The sequence below is a fragment of the Clytia hemisphaerica genome, unplaced genomic scaffold (genome assembly GCF_902728285.1).
Source record: "Clytia hemisphaerica strain Z4C2 unplaced genomic scaffold, Clytia hemisphaerica genome assembly, whole genome shotgun sequence".
In the NCBI taxonomy this organism is placed as follows: domain Eukaryota; kingdom Metazoa; phylum Cnidaria; class Hydrozoa; order Leptothecata; family Clytiidae; genus Clytia; species Clytia hemisphaerica.
This window is the reverse complement of record NW_027103621.1, coordinates 2,107,087-2,119,928: the sequence shown is the minus strand read 5'-3', so window position 1 is coordinate 2,119,928 and position 12,842 is coordinate 2,107,087. Positions and strand designations below refer to the sequence as shown.

At 35.1% G+C, this 12,842-nt stretch overlaps 1 protein-coding gene across 1 annotated transcript in view; it reads right to left on the bottom strand.

Moving 5' to 3' along the window:
* Positions 1-12,842, bottom strand: part of LOC136802351 (uncharacterized) — a 36,738-nt gene that overhangs the window by 2,654 nt on the left and 21,242 nt on the right. The window contains exons 9-13 of the mRNA XM_067059078.1: positions 9,724-10,228; positions 8,293-8,525; positions 2,920-3,204; positions 2,285-2,427; positions 971-1,119 (exon numbers count right to left, since the gene is read on the bottom strand). Coding sequence (XP_066915179.1) covers positions 971-1,119; positions 2,285-2,427; positions 2,920-3,204; positions 8,293-8,525; positions 9,724-10,228 — 1,315 coding nt within the window. The remainder of the gene's footprint in view (positions 1-970; positions 1,120-2,284; positions 2,428-2,919; positions 3,205-8,292; positions 8,526-9,723; positions 10,229-12,842) is intronic.

Sequence of the window (12,842 nt, the reverse complement as noted above, 5' to 3'; positions counted from 1 at the left end):
AATACCTTAAGGCTAGGGAACTAGTTTTCACAGGAACTAATTTTCGCGTTTTTGGGTGTTACCGCGAAAATTAGTCCCGCGAAATGCGATATTAACTAAAAATTCTCTTCAAAAACCCCTAGGAATATGAAAGAATTTCGGAATAAAGTGGGTGTGAACCGCAAAAATTAGTTCAAAAAAATGCGTCAACGTAGTACCCTCGCACCGCGAAAACAAGTGTCCCGGGAAAATTGGTTACCACAAAAATGAGTGGGAGCTTGGTTAGCTCATTTGACCAAAAATGAAGTTTATTGGATCAATAATGAGTATTTTAGCCCTAACTAGTGGAGAGCGCCTTAAAACTTTTGGAGATTAAGAAATGAAGCCAATCTATTGGACACAATTTTGGAGGCATTGTCATTTCTAACCAATAGAATGGCTTCATTTTGTTTCGGAATAATACGAAACCGTCACGTGGTCTTAGACAAGAAAATGAAGCAATCTAATATCTGACCTAAAACAGTTGAAAACAAAAATGACATGCGCTCAACTCTAGCCTATACTAGATGTTACGGCTTTTTTCTACGTAGTAACGGCTATTCCGCTTTGCGATTCGAATTTTAATTTCCGATTTGATTCCAACTTTTCTGTTGTCGAATAACCAAAGTTTATTCTTCAATCCAGAATAGATTGACATCCATAGCTACCATCTGCAGGGACACTGGGCTCAAATTCGGATTCTTGAGACTGCTAAGGGAGCATTGTGATAGTTGGCGATCTAGAATTAAATCTATTGTCTCGACCGCGATCGAGAAGTCATCAGAGTGTGATTCACCAAGAAGCAATATAATAAAGTTATTGATGATTGAAGTAGTCGCTTATTCAACTCAAGCGCGTATTTCTTTTTTATGACGTATGAATATTCTCCAAGCAAGTGTGACCGCAACACGTGCAAGTGTAGACCTACCTTTAAACGAAAAAAAGTAATTACCTCATCAATGTTTGCACACAGTTCACGAAGCCCATAGCGTAAGCCAATCCAAAAACACATTTACCCATAAATTTGACTTTCGAGGTAATGCCGTAATTGTCGCACACTTGTTTGACGGCAGGGCAAAGTCTTCCTTTAAATGAGCCCTCCTAAAAGAAGATTTATGATTTTGTTTAAAGATGAACCAAAAATATAAGGCCCAAGAACCCACCAGGTCCGACGCAAACAGAAGCATCATGGGCCACCCTCGATCTTCTTTGTGGGGAAAGTTTTGTATCTAGCCTGTCCCATACGGGCACGGGTTTTTTCCATGTAACATTGCGTCTGTTAATGTTTTATATTTCTTCCAACATGATTCCGTGTCGGATGACTGACACCCCTTTATATTCATTTTGATGAAATTTGGTATCAATATATCAATATTCCTTTTTTACGATCCATGGACCATTTAGAACAAGATTGTCGCTTAAAATATGACATTAATACACATCAGCCTCCACCTCTAACCAAACACACTGTTGAATATCAAGCAGATATTCAATGGGTAAAAGTCGGCTATTGAGACTTATTAATCCGAGGTGAAAAATTCTTCCAAAATACATATCACCGAGGGTTAATAAATTCAATAACCAATTATTGAATACATATATTTTAACATATATGTTTTATTATACACCTTGAGGAGGCCCCCCCAAGCGGTTTTCGTGATGGCGTGACAGGGACCTTTTTCTTGCGTGATTACGTGATTTGGAATTTTACAAACAGAAAAAACAATGAAATTGACATCCTTAAAAAAGATAGTAAAACGTTCGAGAATGTCATAAAAAGAGAGAAAGACTGAATGAAAAATTAATTGGAAAAAGTAAAATGCTTTTCTGCTAATTAGTGAACGATAAACCATTGAGTTTCAAACCCGAAGGGCTAGAGGCGAAACTTCAACCCTTCTCAGGCAAAAGAAATTGAAGCTACCATTCAAAACTCGTATAGAAAACACCATAATCATGACGACGGATTGTATCTAGCGGTTCCTTTGTTTTGGAGGACTACATTTTTTGAAATCTAGCGATGATTTTAGTTTCGAACCGGCGTTTGTGTAAAAACTAAGCGCGGGCGTTCTGGATGGGAAACAAGTGGTTTCATTTCCCATCCAGGAGTCTCGTCTCTAGCCCTTCGGGCTTGAAACTCGATGCGATAAACCATGTATTCAACGTGAAAATTGGATATCGAAATTATTAACTCTCAGCTGTTGTGAAAGTGACATAATGTCAGAAGACATTACAATGGTGAATACAATGAATAAATAAATGTTATCACCTTAATTTCGAAGAATGCAATATTCACAGCATTAGCGACCATTGTAGCAAAGGTTTCCTGGAATTCGTTCATTGATTCAATTCCCATATCAATTTTTAGTTGCACCAGCTGAGCTTTGATTTCGTTGAAATCCTCTAGTTCACCTAAAATATTTTATGATATTCAAAACTGCTTCAAAGATGACGTCACCTTACTTGGCAATTGGCGTATTCTTTCAAGATATTGCAGAAGTAGAGTCTACAAACACAAAAAATTCCAGCAATACAAAGTGGCTCCACCACCAAGCGGAACTCTTTTAAAGGTGCGCCGAAGAGCAAGGGGCACGAAAAAAGATATTTTTCTGAACGGCCAAATCTTAAAAATCATACTAAATGCGCTTTAATAAAGAGCCCGTTAGGAAAAACACCTCAAAAACATTCTCATCAGTTTGGAGCAGTTTTGAGAATTTGAAAAACGAAACGTCGTAACAGTCCATTTAACATTCATGATGTCCATCTAACGTCAGGTGGATGTTGAAACAACGTTATTTACACCAGGCTAGGCTAGATATTAGAAGTGCACTAACCACTGTTTAGCTTTGACAAGATTGCGTTAGTAAAAACGTCAGTTGGGCTAGATATTTAAAGGACACTTACCACTTTCTAGCTTTGACAAGAATGCGTTAGTAATGTCTCTAATCTGTTCGTCCACAATTTCTGGTTCTGTCCCTTCAAAGTATTCATTCAATTCTTGTAATTGATACGTCACGATGTCAGTGTGGAGATCCTTCACATAATCTGTATCGGGCGCCAAACAAAAGAGCAGCATGACATACTTGTGGTACGGACTGCTTCCTTTGGTGATGATCTCAGCAATCGCCATGTCTTGGATAGATTCGCGTGTACTGATGACATCATAAAGGTTTTCTGCCCATTTTGCACCTATATATAAAAGTGAAGAGGCTAGCTAAAATAAACTTGTAAATTGACATGTAAATTGTTTTTGAGGTCCGAAATCTTACACAGTTACCTCACATCGACCCTGGAGACCTATGGCTAAGGAAAGCAGAGTTTATAAGACCTTGGAAACCGAAATATTATGGTTTTCTTGAGTTGTCAAGGCATCACGATATTTCTCTTAAGAAAATTTTCCTCAAACAAAGAACATGTATTCTCTAATTTGAACCATGGTTATTACAGCTTTTCGCATCTTTGAGGCTGTTTATCTAAAGAATCCTGCATTTACTAAAAATAGGAAAAAAGAACGACAAATTTCATAAAAAAAGACAAATGTCGCTATCCATAACCCCGACCGAAAATGCCACCTCTACGTTTTCATTCCCCTTTGATTATCACGGGAATTAATTACATATGGTTTAAAGAACGACAAATTACGCATGCGTGTTACAAAACAAAATTGCGTGAATGCGTGAAAATTGAAAAAAAAATTGCGTGAATGTGTGAATTGAAAAAACTTGCGTGAACGTGAAAGTCCATAGCCTGTTAGACGAAAACTTTTTTTTTATCGCGATTTAACAAAGAAAATATTTTGTTTGTGGGAAGGTACTGGCTAGAAAGTCCACTGATTGCGTGAATGCGTGAATTTATGCCACTCTGTGCGTGTGAATACGTAAATTTCCACTTTTTCCCACCGATTATGTGCATAATTTTCCCGATTTTCAAATGTTTCCCCGATTTTTCCTGAAAATTTTTTTGATTGTCTGAAAAATTGGGTTTCCGTGAAACTTGAGAAAAATTTGCGTGAATGCGTGAGTTGATGCTGGGAGGGGGGGCTCATATACCACCAACACAAGAAAAAAGTGCATGTCTCATGGATTCTTTTTTCGTTTCATTGGACAAAAATTGAGAGAAAAACCCAAAAAACCCGCGATTTTGTCCCTGGGAAAAATGCAGCGAAAATGATTCAAATCAATTTTGTTCTATTGTCCCAGAACATTATCAAGTGTTTTCAAGTTAATTTTTAAAAGGAGGAAAAACGGGCTGGCGAGAAAAACTTTACAGGTTGGTGGAATAGAGCTTCACTTGACCCCCTGTGCAATTTCTGATTAAAATAGACAAAATAAATAAGTTTCAGATTATTATTTTCCTACTTTGATTTTGCGTAATTTGGGGAGGGCGCCACTCTTTTTCCCTAAATTGTTCCACTTAGGGAGCGGTCATTAAGTATAGCATATACCAGGGTGGAAGGGATTTTTTTGGTTGACTTCTTATTTTCATACCCTACCAAAAATTGGATGTACCCTACCACTTACCAGATGGCAGCTTAAGTAATAATTTTATACCCCACATTTATAGAATAGCTTTCAAATTGTCTTTCGTTTAACATTCCTAAAGGACATAAACAAAATAGAGTATCTGTCATCAATTTAGTTTCTATCATGTATTTAATTTACCTAAAATGAGAAGCTTTCCAACTTATGGCACTTCGACCAGATCTAGTAGTCACCCTTTTCCACAGTACTGTAAATTTTGGGATTTTTCATTTTTATTTTTTTCAAAAGTATTATTTTGAGAAGATGGAAACATCATAGGAATTTTAAAGAAGGTTTTCTTTGTTTATCAATCAAAGTGGAGCCTAGTAAAAGAAAATTCTTAATTGTTAAACTCATGAAAACTCTATAGGGGGCTCTATAGGTCTATTGGTCCCATCTGAAAAATGGACTTTCAGAAGGAACATTGTTTTTGCAAATCTTTTTAAGCAGTTCTGATCAATACATGAAAATAAATTTAAGGCAAAGTTTAAGGCTAAATAGTATACTTGAGCCCTTTATGGCACTTTAAAATTTCTCAGATTTCAGTGTTTGCAAAATTAAGAATAATGGAGTTTAGAATTGACAAAATTGAAATTTTTGTTTAAAATAAGATTCAGCTCAAAATATTTTCGTACCCTACCCAAATAAGCCCTCAAATTTTTTTCATACCCTACCCCCGGGGGGGGGTACTAGGTTTGCGAGGTGACGGGTATGTCCGAGCCGAAAATCGAAAATCGACCCTTTGAGAGACAAAATTTTGGTGATTTTGGGACCCTTTGAGAGACTTTTTCCTAAATTTTGGTCCATTTTTTCCAAATTTTGGTTTGATTTTCACCAAATTTTGGTCAAAATTCTTGGAAATCGTGACCCTTTGAGAGAGAAATTTTTGATTTTTGTGATTTTGGGACCCTTTCAGAGACTAACTTTTGAATTTGTACCCCTTTGAGAGACTTTTGAGGAATGAGAAAAGGTACCCTTATGGCTCGCACATACCCGGCACCCATTTTGCCTAAGTACCCCCCCCCCGGGACCCTACCCAAAAAAGGGAAAAAAATTTCATGCCCTACCCAAATCCCTTCCACCCCGGTATATGCTATACTTAATGACCGCTCCCTTACATTCGATCCTTCTCTTGAGGGCTCTGACCATAGTAAATATTTTATAATTGTCGTGTTTAAAATATGTTTTCTGACTGATGTGACCAATAAAACTAAAGTCTATTCACGATAAGTGTGCACTCTTTTTTCTTTTACCTATAACTTTTGAAGGAATTCTTCAATCTTTATAAATTTGGTATCATTGGAAAGATATTAGTGAGTGGAACAATTTGAAATATAAAAATCTTTAAAAAGATTCTAAAAATGAAGATGAAAATGAAGAAGAAAAAAATGAAGATCTTTTAGAAAAGTGCTATAACTATCATTTTCACTGAAGTGAATCCTTGATCATCGAACGTTATCACTGTGAAAAAAATTCTCAAAAATAATTATTCAGTCAAAAGATATCAAACAAAGTTATAAGCTGATTGACGTCTAAAAACGCTGTTTTCTGCAGTTTTTTGCTGTTTTTTGGGGTCAATCACTTATTAACTTTGTATCATAACTTAATATTGAATAAATATTTTGATAAAATTTCTTCACAGTGATGATCTCCTAAGATCAAGGATTCACTTCAGTGAAAATGATCTTTATAAGTTGTTTCTGAATTTATTCTATCAAGAGTAATTGGTAATTAAATTGCAAAACTTACGTTATGAACTTTAAAAAGACGTTAATAAATGTTATATTAACCTCCTTTACAGACAGTGCTAAGTTTTAATTGATAAGTAATTCTTCAGTCTTATACAGTGCTCGATACATAAGTAGAGCGATGTCAGTCAGAAAGAAAAGTTTTAATTGGTAACCTTTTTGTTTCGAATTTTTTTTTATGTGTCTGCAAAAGATTGAAGTATCTAAAAACTTACGGAAAAATTTTCTAAATTGATGTTTCAGAAGTAATCGTCAGCCGTGCAAAATTACTCGAATCTGATTGGTTTAGAGGAGTGCGATTAATCGTTAATTGCACTATTACCACTTTTTGCACTCTTCGGCGGGGGGACACTTTTGTCCCCTTATTATTTTCTCTTTTTTTACTATATAATAAAAAACAAAGACATCTTTTTTCTTAAATATAAAAAAGAACAAAGAAATTTTACGTTACAATAGCTTCTTTTAACACTTTTAATTGAAAACAAAGAAAAATTACACTGCAATGTTTTCTTTTTAAGCAAAAGAAAAAAAGGAGGTTTTCGAATGTTTACAATTGTGCGAAAAATTTGAATAAAAAATTGGTCAAAAGCCACTATTTTCAAGATTTTTCAGATTCAGGAATATAAACAACTGCATTGAAATAATTTGATGAAGAAGAAAATGAAGACATCTGTGAAGACAAGTATTTCGACTTTGAGTAGCTTATTTTTGGCGAAGAAAAATATTTTGAAAATTTTTTTGCACTAGATGGGGTATCTTTAACCAAACTAACAATATATTTTCGGAAAATTTTTGTAAAAGCTTCTTTGTCTCAAAATCTTGAAAATAGTGGCTTTTGACCAATTTTTTATTCAAATTTTTCGCACAAATAAAGTCATAAGTACTAGTAATCGTATGGTTTGGAGTGCAATTAACGATTAATCACGAGTAACAAAGGAGAAAATAGTAATTTGCACGAGTCCGAAGGACGAGTGCAAATTACGGGTATTTTCTCCTTTGTTACGAGTGATTAATCGTTAATTGCACGACAAAACATACGATTCCGAGGTAATCGTCAGTAAATAATCATTAGTAAATCATAGTTTTAATCTTTTTCAAACTTTTATATTTTTGTAAACATTCGAAAACCTCCTTTTTTTCTTTTGCTTAAAAAGAAAACATTGCAGTGTAATTTTTCTTTGTTTTCAATTAAAAGTGTTAAAAGAAGCTATTGTAACGTAAAATTTCTTTGTTCTTTTTTTATATTTAAGAAAAAAGATGTCTTTGTTTTTTATTATATAGTAAAAAAAGAGAAAATAATAAGGGGACAAAAGTGTCCCCCCCGCCGAAGAGTGCAAAAAGTGGTAATAGTGCAATTAACGATTAATCGCACTCCTCTAAACCAATCAGATTCGAGTAATTTTGCACGGCTGACGATTACTTCTGAAACATCAATTTAGAAAATTTTTCCGTAAGTTTTTAGATACTTCAATCTTTTGCAGACACATAAAAAAAAATTCGAAACAAAAAGGTTACCAATTAAAACTTTTCTTTCTGACTGACATCGCTCTACTTATGTATCGAGCACTGTATAAGACTGAAGAATTACTTATCAATTAAAACTTAGCACTTTCTGTAAAGGAGGTTAATATTAACATTTATTAAAGTTCATAACGTAAGTTTTGCAATTTAATTACTAATTACTCTTGATAGAATAAATTCAGAAACAACTTATAAAGATGATTTTTTGTTAAAAGTGTCAAGGAACTAAAAACAAAAGTTTTATCTCCATTTCAGCGTATTTGATCTGTTGACTATGGTCAGAGCCCTTTAATTGCTGAGCATACCAATCAGAGAGGCATCAAGTACCATTTTGGGAATCTTTGGTATGACCCGGCCGAGGGTTGAACCCACAAACTTGTGCACCGTAGCCGGATGCTCGACCACTGCACTACAGTCGCATAGCGTTCTTTGCATGCTTAATGCATTATTAAAGGCTAACTTATCCAATCAGAACTTTTTGTACCAACCTCCATCATCCATATAATCCTGTAACGTTTGGTCATCGTCCATCGTAGTAAACTCAATGGTAATCAGGCGATTCAAAAGTCGTTGAGCTTCGGCGTAATCTTTGTCTTGTGATAAACAATTCGTAGTTGTTCCTTTCCAATACGATACCAATCTCTGTTTGTCATCCTCAGTGAAAAATTTTTTCGATTCGTCTGATTGTAATAATCCTTGCATTAGATATGCAATACCAAACCTAAACGTAACGTGGTGAATATGATATACAGATATAATGCGGTTTTTAACTCTCAAAATTTTTCGCGGGCTCAAATTCTCGCGATTTTGACGAAAAACCGTGAAAAACGCTAAAATTAATTCCCGCGAAAATTAGTTCCAATAAGGTAACTTAGCGAAATGTGAAAAACCTATATAAAAGAGGGGGTCGGTCTAAACCTTACTGTTCTCAGTCGAAAGTATAATGTATTCCAAATCACTTTTGAGAGGAAAGACGGATTTTAGGCCCAGGAAAAACTTTTATGATCAAAAGAGTGATGCAAATAGCAAAGGCAAAGCTGCAAGGGAAAACAAAGAGTAAAAAAATAGAAGATTTTCAAAAGTTATAACAAAACGAAAATAATCGGTACCTTTCGGTATTTTTTTTATTTTTGCAATTTTTGGACACAAACTAATAAAAGCAGGGGTTATGTTAAAAAGCTTTTCGAGGGTTTGAATCACTGCCCTTAGCGATTGTTTTCTTCTTTTTAACTTTGTACCAAGTTTGTGATACTATGTTTTGTGTTAAAAATAAAGTGAACTGAAAATTGTTACTAGCTTTTGAAGTGATTTTTCCCCCAAAAATGTAATATACAATATACACACGCACTTAAACTACGTATGTATGAAGAAAAAGTTATCATCGTGAAAAAATAAAAAATCTACTCGGGTAAATTAATGCGTGTCCAAATTTTTGCATAATCTTTTTTTTCAAATTTTGCTGACGTCAGCAGAAATCAGCAAAATACGAAAATTTGCAATAAAGTGCAGACATCAGCAAAATTTCAAAAAAGAATTTATTCAAAATGATCCTTTTAATGATGTGCAACTTTGGTGCAAATTTCATGTTCATATCATTAGCCAAACTGGAGTTATTTAAAAAACAAGTTTTGCTGACGTCAGCATTTTTTGATTTTTGCGGTTTTTCGCAAAATTGGCAAAACCTAAATTTAAGTACCACCGATTTTCATGTTCTACATCGTAATGCGCTTCTTTAAAGGTATAATTTATTATGCTAGGAGAGGTGATGATGGGTCCGAAGAATTAACGAAAATTTGGACACGCATTAATTTACCCGAGTACTCAAAATTTGATCCAAGGAGCAACTCCACCAAGTTTCACTCCTTTGTATTTTTTGAAGTGTTCTAATAAAATTGTTCTTTCAAAAAAATCTTACATACCTTTCATTAAACATCTTTTTAAAAACTGGATCTTCAGCAATTTTCTTCACATCGCTGAAACCAATAAAATCAGGATCAGCCGCTCCCAGGATGTCAGTTCGCAAATTACTATCAATGTCGTGGGTAACGCACATACTCACCCTATCCATCAACATGCTGTTGCTGGCTTCTGTATCAGGTGGGTTAGAATATTGTAAGTTTTCAACACTCAGTTGGCCTTCATAGTACGATCGTGCAAATCTCAATGCACCATAAGAAATGTATTTTCCAGATGGTGAATTAACATCTTTATTCATTTGCATGTGATGGAAATCTTCGTCAACATCATGATGATTGTATCTCAAGCATGCCATTTCCTTTGCTTTGTCAGCATTTTTTGTGAACAACTCTGATGGAATTACATCACCAACCCACTTATACTTCGTACCACTGGTTTCGGGTTCGGGTGGCTCGTATGCATAACAAACGCCGTCCACTCTGTGATGGACTCCTGTTTCAATATCACCTGTGTGTAGGTAAGCAAAGATTATTAAGAAGGAGCTTTTATAAATATCATATGCAACCCCAGGGCGGGGTACTAGGTTTTTCCAAGCCAGAGTTGGAAAATAGGCGCTTAGAGAACCTGAATTTAAACGTTTTTTGCCATCCTTAGAGAGACTAAAAATTTCTGCTTTGGGGGAGCTGATTTTTTATTTCGTAATTTTAGAACCCTTGCAGAAAACTGCATTGCTTTTTAACGGTTTTTGTGCGCCTTTGAGGCACTCTTGAAAAAGAGACCTCCCACATACCCGGCACCTATTTTTCTTAAGTCACGGATCCAGCAGCTGATTGGTTGAAAGTGACATTAAAATCAGTCAATACGTCACCTTCAACCAATCAGCTGTGGGGTCCATGAATTGACGGGGAATTGTCTCTATGGATTATCCTTGTGGTGTAGTACACTCCATTCTCACAGACCAACTGGGAACCGTTCCCACTGGAAAAACTGGCCAAAATATTGTCCCCAGTAGAAAATCATGCTTTAAATTTTGTTCCCGCTAAAATAATCAAATTAGCAAATGCTATTTTTTCCTTTCCCACATAATTGAATTGAAAACAATGGATTTTAAATCCCCAGCCAAAAGAAATTGGGAATATCATTCTTCATCGGGTTTCAGTCCATTATTTTTACCCCCATTGGCTGAAAAAAACCATGTCAGAAAGGGCTGAAGTGCAAAATTGTTGAGATGCACCTTCTTCACAGCTTGTTAGAAAAATCTTAAACCATCTTAAAACAAGTTTTATTATACTCCAATGAATTGTGAAATTTCAGTCAGAGAAAGACAATAGATTTGATATGTCTAAACGTTCTCAAAAACTCTCCAACAGTACACATTATAAATTATTTTTCAAAGATTCTTATTTTCTTTTTTGAGGAAGTATATAGATTATAGTTGAAAGTTAGAACGACTGGAACGGTGACGACGAAAAACTACTCTCGAGTCTCCATTTCTATTCTTGTCGTAGTCTCAAAAACCTTCGAGAAAGTAGCACATCTCCACATCGGCTCTAGGAGTACGGGTAATGAGATGAAAAACAATCGAACCCGGGGGTACTAGTTTTGCAAAGGTGACGGATATGTTCAAACCAACAATCGAAAATAGACATCAAAAAGACAAAAATTTGATATTTTTGGGGCCCTCAGAGAGATTCTAAATTTTGGTCAATTTTTCCCAAATTTTGGTTAATTTCTTTTCTAAATGTTTTTCTTAAAATTTAAGTCGAAATTTCTGGAAAATGTGAAGAGAGGGAGATTTTCGATTATCATGATTTTGGGACCCATTCAGACATTCAGCACTAATTAATGAATTTGTACCCCTTTGAGAGACTTTTGAGGTATGAGAAAGGATACCCATCACCTGTTTTGCCCAAACTGACTGACATTTTATATGCAAGCCAGTTCATTTAAATCATAGAGATTCTTTTCCATATAAATGACGTCTTTTTGAAATTATTTATCTTTTTCCAATCTTTGATCTGTATGAAAATGAATACTTGCATATAAATAACATCAAAGGCAAAAAGGTCTTGGAGCTTCAATCAAAGTCATAATATTTGAGAAAAAAGGTAAAGTCCCACGATAAATCTTACAACCACAAACGATTTGGAAGCGCTGTAAATTAAGTAGGTTGGACGGGTTGAGTTTTAACTCTGAGTTTTAACGCTAGAATTAAGACTTAGGACCTTAGGATCTGAGGAACTAAAAGTCCAAGAATGGTCCAATAGGGCTCAGAATACAGCCTGGAAGTCTGCCAACCCCTCTCGAAATGAAATATTCGAATAAATTTATTAATATGCCCAAAAGTGACCTTTTCGCTCAAACTTTAAACTGCTGAGGAATTAACCAAAATTCCCAATATATTTTGACCGAGATTGAGGTTATTTTTGGGTATAAGCCAACACAAGCTACACCAAACGATTCCCGTGCAAAGTAAGTCGGAATACCATCCATTTAAGACGTCATCATGAGACGAACAAAGACGAACGAAAAGCGTTTCATTTTGACGTCGTCAAAACGTCTCGTCAAAAAAAACAACATATTTCGACGTATTCTGGACGTCCTATGTCCAATGGATAGCGTGAAAAATACAGTTTAAAACAAGTCTTCACTGAATAAGAAGCACGAACCTTGGTATCCTAGAAAAAAGACAAAAACGAATTCCACTTAAAAACGAGTCTGCTGAATTGGGTGGGTTGAAATTGTTCGTGGGTTCGTGGGTTCGTGGGTCCAAAAAAATCACGTGGGTTAAAAAATTCCAATAATTTTCCAAAAATAAGAAATAAAAGTCATCGGGTATTTTTTAGAGTAGTCGAAAACGCTATCTACGACCTATAGTAAAGCAAAAATTGTAATAGTTTAAAATTGAAAAACTTCCTCATTGTTCTTCGTTCTTCTCACCCTATAATCAACTCAATAGTTTTTATGAGAAGAAAGAGCGAAATGGAAAATGTCAAAAAACATTTCCAGCTGCTGATCTGATTTTAATATTAATATTTCTACCGCTGACCTTAAAAAACGACTTCCATCGAAAGCTTTATGATATATATATAGCCCAATTAACGTCACTACGAGGAATCTT